The following is a 6133-nucleotide window of genomic DNA, read 5'->3' on the forward strand; positions in this document are numbered from 1 at the left end:
CCTGCAGGGAAGCCAGAACTTACTTCGGGGAACATTTAACTTGTGGCCACAGAACTACTTATTTCTGCTTTGCTCCCTTTGTGGCAAGGCCCCAGGTGCACAGGGGCCTTGGGTTGTAGGCTGGGTCTCCTTAGCTGAGGCTGGCATATCTCTAAAACCAGCTGGGAAGTGGCCTAGCACACAATGAGCTGGCAAGAGAGGGAGGTTTAGGGCTGGAGTTACTGCAGGCTGCTAAGCTGAAGGAGCCTTTAGGAAGACGCATCAATTATAACTGGAGGAGGGGAGGACATTGGCATCCAGAAGACAAATGCCAGCCCAAGGTGGGTAGCCAGATAGGTGGCTGTAACCTGTGCTGTACTACAGAACCACACACCCAGCGCAGCCATACCCTTACTCTCCATCTGGAGGGCCTTGTCTGGAGGCCTCAACCTGCAAGCCCTGCCTTAGATACTAACCCTTGTAACTGCCTCCTCAGTCTTCTACATGGGGTATGAACTCTTACATAGAGTTCCAAAAAGGAAATTTAAGACCATTGTGTGTCAGCTGACTAGAAATTTGACTGTGTCACCAAGGACCAGCAGGGGGAGGTCATACACGGGGTGTTAACTATGGACAACCACAGTAAAACCTAAGCTCCCCAGCATTGAAGGAAACACTTGAGGTCTTCTCACCTCCAAGATCCAACCATCTCTCTCTTCCCACACTGCTGCAGGGACTAAAGTCTCTCTTGGTGGGGGCCAAGCTACATGCCAGCACAGCAGCCCAGGTTGGTGACTGGCACCCTCTTGTCTCTGAGGGACACAGAGCCAGGAGTGGGCAGTGCAGGAGTTAACTTCCTCACTGGCCAGAAGCCTGGCGTGCCTTGGTGTAAGTAGAGCCTGAAATGGAGTGTGGTGGTACAGGCAAGAGCATCAATGTTATCTTCACATACATAGTCCAAACAGAACAAGTACAGTGGCTAAACTGGCTTTTATGAATGGACCCAGGTGTCAAGTCTGTCCCCAGCTCATACCATCCTGTGTCTTCACAGACTCCTGAGGAGAATGGAATAGATGCACAGGTAGGGGCTCAGACAGGCTTTCAGATCCCTGTAGCCAAGAGCTGAGATACCAGCGTCTGAGCCCATTTGGGGCCTTGGACACTGTCTGGAGATTAAGTCTATGAAGCATCCCAAGCTGAACCAGGCAAAAAGCAAGGCTTCTCTTGAATCCACTTTATTATGACATCTGGCAGTCTGGTGGGTGCAGGTTCCTCGCCAGGTAGATTCTGAGGAAGGGGCCAGAGCCTTGTTGGGTGGTCTTCCTCTCAGGCCATGCTACTGCTCAACTGCATGGCAAAGTCCTGCACATGCTCTTTCAGTGTCTGACGGGCATCTGCCTGGGCCCGCTTCTCCCTTGCACGTTCCTGCTGCAGCTTGGTCAGCCGCAACCGCAGCCGCTGCTCTCGCCGCTTGCAAGCCTGCAGCTGGCGCTGGGCCTTGTCCAGAGCATCAAGGGCAGCTTCGGCCCGCCTCTTCCAGAGCAGGGCACTCCCCACCTGGTAGCTGTGTTCATTCTGGATGTAGGCTCCAGCAGGTGGTGGCAGACGTAACATGTAGGCAGATGGGGAGACAGGCCGTGGCTCCAGAGAGGAGGGCTGCCGCTCTGGTGAGGGCTGGGCACTACAGCCCGCTTCATCTGCCTGGGCACCTAGAGGACTCAGAAGGTCTGAGTAGGAGTTGCTAAGGCTAGGCTCCAGCCTCCCGGCAGGGGATGCAGGCAAAGTGGCAGGTGCTGAGGCCTCTTCCACAGGAAAGCAGGTGACGTCAACAGGAGGTGGTAGAGAAAATGGAGTTGTGGGCCCTCGGCCTTGAGAGCAGCTGGAGGGAGAGACAGACAGCCACTGACAGGCCAGACTAAGTTCTTGCCAAAGTGCTTTCAGAACCTGATCTCCATAACCCTTAGGGGTCTAGGCAGCAGAAACCCTGCCCAGCAAAGCTGCCGGCATATACCCTGAAGCCCAGTCCCCAAGCACTAAAACATACCGTTTCTTACATCTCCGGCTGAGGTCCAGTGGGCCAGATGGGTAATCATGTCCCTTGATCTTGGTTGTCCGGTGCAATTTGGAGAAAGACTCAAATATGGTTGGAACTGCCCCTTCCTTCAGCCTGTGATACCCACTGTGAGGAAGAGCACCAGAGATGAAATGGAAAGCACTGCGGCCATACTAGGCCAATGTTCCCACTGGAACATTATCATGGACAGGCAGGCCTCCTAGTACCAGGACTGCAGGAGGCAGGTTGCCAAAAATAAGCCCGAGGAATGCCAATTTAAACAGAATCCCACAAATCTCTTCCCTGGAAGCCTCGTCAGATGAGGTGGGTAGAAAAACTCCACCAGGACATGGTGGAGCAGTCAAAAATAATTGACCAACTTGTGGGCTTCCTTAGGGACTGGAGGCTAAACATCTCCTGGAAAGGCCGTTTTTCTCAATGTCACTGGCACAAGGTCTATCAGGCAGGCTGTGCTCAAGACAGCTGCTCATCGGGACACACAGCTCCCCCTTCTACCTGCCGGTTGGACGCCCCACGCCCCATCACAATGCAGGCTGGCAAGGAGGCCCACCTGATTCCCACCAGCTCAAAGCAGTTCTCCTCGAAGTGTTTGGAGCAGAAGTAGATGTACTCCGAGGCCGGGTCCCACAGTCCCTGGCCGCTGGGGTCCAGCCGCTGACAGTTGGCCAGCCACAAGCCGCGTCTCGGGTTGTCTTTTTTGGGAAGTCTGCAGAGCCACAAATCCGTGAGCACCAGGCTGCCCACAGCCCTGCGTTCACGCTACCCAAGCTTCCCAGGCCGGAAGGGCAGATCCCGAGCATGTCTCCAGACCTCCCCGCGACCCTGCTGGCTAAGCACCACCCGCCTGGGAAGAGAGAGAGAACGGGGGCCTGCAGGAAAAAGAAGCGGCTTGCTGCAGCATCGTCTTCTAGCAGGAAACCCGCCAGAAAGCCGCAAGTCTGAGCCTGGGACGCATGCGGTCCTTTCCGCCTACTGGCCCGCTGGCCTCCAGACCGTTCTCGCCCCTTTCCTCCCCAGTTCAAACCACGCTGACGCCCGAGGACGGCGTGAGCAGCCCCGGCGCCTGCGCAGTGCGCCCCCGCGCCCCAGCAGCAGCACGCACGCGCGCTGACCTGTGGAAGGAGATGCCGCGGTTGCGCGTCTCGCGCGTGTCCCGTGTGCAGCAGCCGGCGGCGGAGCAGTGACGCGGCATCTGGGGAGGGAGCGGGAGCTGGGTCGCGGGCGGCTGTCCAGGCGAGGCGTGGCTTCGCTCCTCCAGCCGCCACTCCCTCCCGCCGGAGGGCCCGGGCCCCGGCCCGGCGGGTCCCCCGCGACCCAATGTCGTCCCACCCCGGTTGCAACCCGTCCTCTCGACTCCTGTCCGCGGCACTCACGGTCTCGCCATGGCTGCGCCCGCGAGTCTCGCGAGGAGTGGATCGTGGCGGAAGTCGGGAGCATAGAGACGCGGCCTAGAGCTGGCGGGGCCGCCGGAAGCCGCCCGGGTCGCGCTGCGCGTGCGCCTGCGCTCCTGACCCCCGCACCGCTCGCGCGTGTCGTGTGGCTGTTGCGGGTGGCTCCTGCGCCCCGCGAGCCTGGGGAGCTGGGCCTGCCGAAGTGAGAGGTGTGGGATCTTGCAGAAAAGAATCCCGTCGCTTCCCGCGCTCAAAGCTAACTCCTATGCCGGGAACGAGGGCTTGAAGGAAGGCAAGCTTCTGGGGACATGGGATGGGCAGGAGGCTCTTTTTATTTTTTCGAGGCAGGGTCTCTAGCCCAGGCTGACCTGGAATTCACTATGTAGTGTCAGGGTGGTCTCGAGCTCACGGCTGGATTAAAGGCGTGTGCCACCACTCACGGCTTGGTTTTTGCTGTTTTGTATTTCGAGGTAGGGTCTCACTCTAGCCCAGGCTGACCTGGAATTCACTATGTAGTCTCAGGATCCTCCCACCTCTGCCTCCCAAGTGCTGGGATGAAAGGCGTGCGCCACTAACCCCGGCTTGAGGCTCTGTTTTAGCTATTAAGATTTTGGGGTTCGCATTGGAGAACCAAGACCTTATTGTAATGGGGGAAATGGGGGAAGAGAGAGAACGGGGATAAATGCACGAGAGAAAGAAGGCCGCGGGGGATAAAAGGAGGAGGGAGGCACGTACCCTAGAGCAGGAGATCCAGAGAAAGAGTGAAAGTGAGCCACGGAGGAAGAGAAACTGCTCTGTGAGGAAGGGGCCCTGGGTGGTGGGCGGAGGTATGCGTTGGGGAAGGTGGCCTTCCTTTCTCATAGTCCACAGGTATCCCAGAGTCCCAAAATGGCCACGATGGTACAGTAGAGAGCTTATAGGCTCTGACATTACCCTAGGCAGTACTGTGACAACAGTCAAGGACAGCTGACGGTGTCTGGAAGAATAAAGTGTGAGGAACTGGGTTCCCATAGACCCTGGATACACTCAGCCCTCTCACAAGAGAGGAGGAAGAGCCACTGACTGCTATGCGAGTCAACAGCATGGTACAGGGAACTTCATTCTTTTTTTTTGGGGGGGGGGGCGGCTACTGCATTCTTAAGTTCAAACTAAAGGCTAGGTGTGGTAGCACCACAGGCTTTTGTCACTTTTCTCTGTCCAGTTTACATGGGTGGTTTGGACAGGCTGGCATGTTCTGCAAATAAGCACCTTTAACCACTGAGCCAGCTTCTCAGTACCTCAAAAATTATAAGCTGGGAATGGTGGTGCACGCCTTTAATCCCAACACTTGGGAGGCAGAGGTAAGAGGATCACTGAGTTTGAAGCCATCCTGAGACTACAGTGAATTCCAGGTCAGCCTGGGCTAGAGCGAGACCCTACCTCCAAAAAACCAAAAAAAAAAAAAAAAAAAAAAGTTTCATTAACCTGTCTGCCGGCATGTTGATGGGATCTTGGAGCCTCTGTGAAGGCTGTTCCAGGCTCCAGTCCACTGTACTGGAGTGGGAACAGCATCAGTGTACATATTTAAGGAGATACTCCTGGTGAGGACCTGAGGAAATACTTGATGGTGTCAAGTATAAAGATATACTAACTCTTTGGGCTGGACAGATGGCTTAAGTGGTTAAGGTGTTAGCCTGGGAAGCCAGAGGTACCAGGTTTGATTCCAGAGACCATGTAGATGCACATGGTGGTGCATACATCTGGAGTTTGCAGTGGCTAGAAGCCCTAGCATGTCCATTCTCTCAAATAAATAAAATTTAAAAAGATACTAACTTCTCAGAAAACAGTCACAACCCCCCCCCCCACTGAATTTACTAACTGTTGTGGGTTCCCCATTTATAAGACATGCTGACTAAACTATAAAAGCTTAGAAATGGAGGGAGGGGTTAGCTGTATGTGATGGCACACACCTTCAGCCCTAGGAGGTGGAGACTAAATTAATTACCATCCTGTGGTACATGGTGAGACCCTCTCAATCCCTGCCCCCTCCCAATAAAAGTTTAAATCTGGCTGGGGAGATGGCTCAGTAGTTAAACATTCTTGCTTGCAAAGCATGCCAGCCTGGGTTTGATTTCCCCAACCCACATAAAGCCAAATGAACAAGGTGGTGGATGTATCTGGAGTTCATTTTTAGTGGCAAGATGCCCTGATGCATCCATGTTCCTTCTCTGTCAGATTAAAATAATTTAAAAATAAATAGATGGGCTCGCTTCGGCAGCACATATACTAAAATTAGGATACAGAGATAAGCATGGCCACTGCGCAAGGATGACACCCAAACTCATGAAGTGTTCTGTATTAAAAGTGTGCATATATGTTTAAATTGTCTCTAGGTAAGGAATGTCCACAAAATTACTAAAACTGTGTTAAATGTCAAAGGTCAAGGTTTTTTGGCAGCAGGGGTATTACTAAATTTACATAGCATGTATGATTCCCTTAAGATGACATGCCCACTTTGGGTCACACAGAGGCAGTGCTCTCCTTGCATGCGCACACATTGCCACCTGGGCCTCCTGTAGGGAACCTTTCACTTCTAGGGAAGTGTTTGGCATATTTATAAGAAACCCAGTGATACATTTTCTTAGACCCCAAATAAGGCCTCAGAAGGCAAAAATCAGTTTGATTGTAGCCAAACAAAGACGGAACACAA

The 6133-nt window shown here is 53.8% G+C and overlaps 1 protein-coding gene and 1 pseudogene across 1 annotated transcript; one reads left to right on the top strand and one right to left on the bottom strand.

Moving 5' to 3' along the window:
• Nucleotides 1–950: 950 nt before the first annotated feature.
• Nucleotides 951–3443, bottom strand: Thap7 (THAP domain containing 7). Its single transcript, XM_004670794.2, has 5 exons — nucleotides 3427–3443; nucleotides 3166–3245; nucleotides 2604–2759; nucleotides 2024–2158; nucleotides 951–1858 (listed from the first exon to the last, which is right to left on the bottom strand). Exons 2-5 carry the CDS (start codon nucleotides 3243–3245, stop codon nucleotides 1306–1308), a joined length of 924 nt encoding a protein of 307 aa, XP_004670851.1. The 5' UTR covers nucleotides 3427–3443; the 3' UTR covers nucleotides 951–1305.
• A 2242-nt stretch (nucleotides 3444–5685) lies between these two features.
• Nucleotides 5686–5786, top strand: LOC123454335 (annotated as a pseudogene).
• The last annotated feature ends 347 nt before the right edge of the window (nucleotides 5787–6133 follow it).

Source organism: Jaculus jaculus, chromosome 13, assembly GCF_020740685.1.
Source record: "Jaculus jaculus isolate mJacJac1 chromosome 13, mJacJac1.mat.Y.cur, whole genome shotgun sequence".
NCBI classification, from domain to species: domain Eukaryota; kingdom Metazoa; phylum Chordata; class Mammalia; order Rodentia; family Dipodidae; genus Jaculus; species Jaculus jaculus.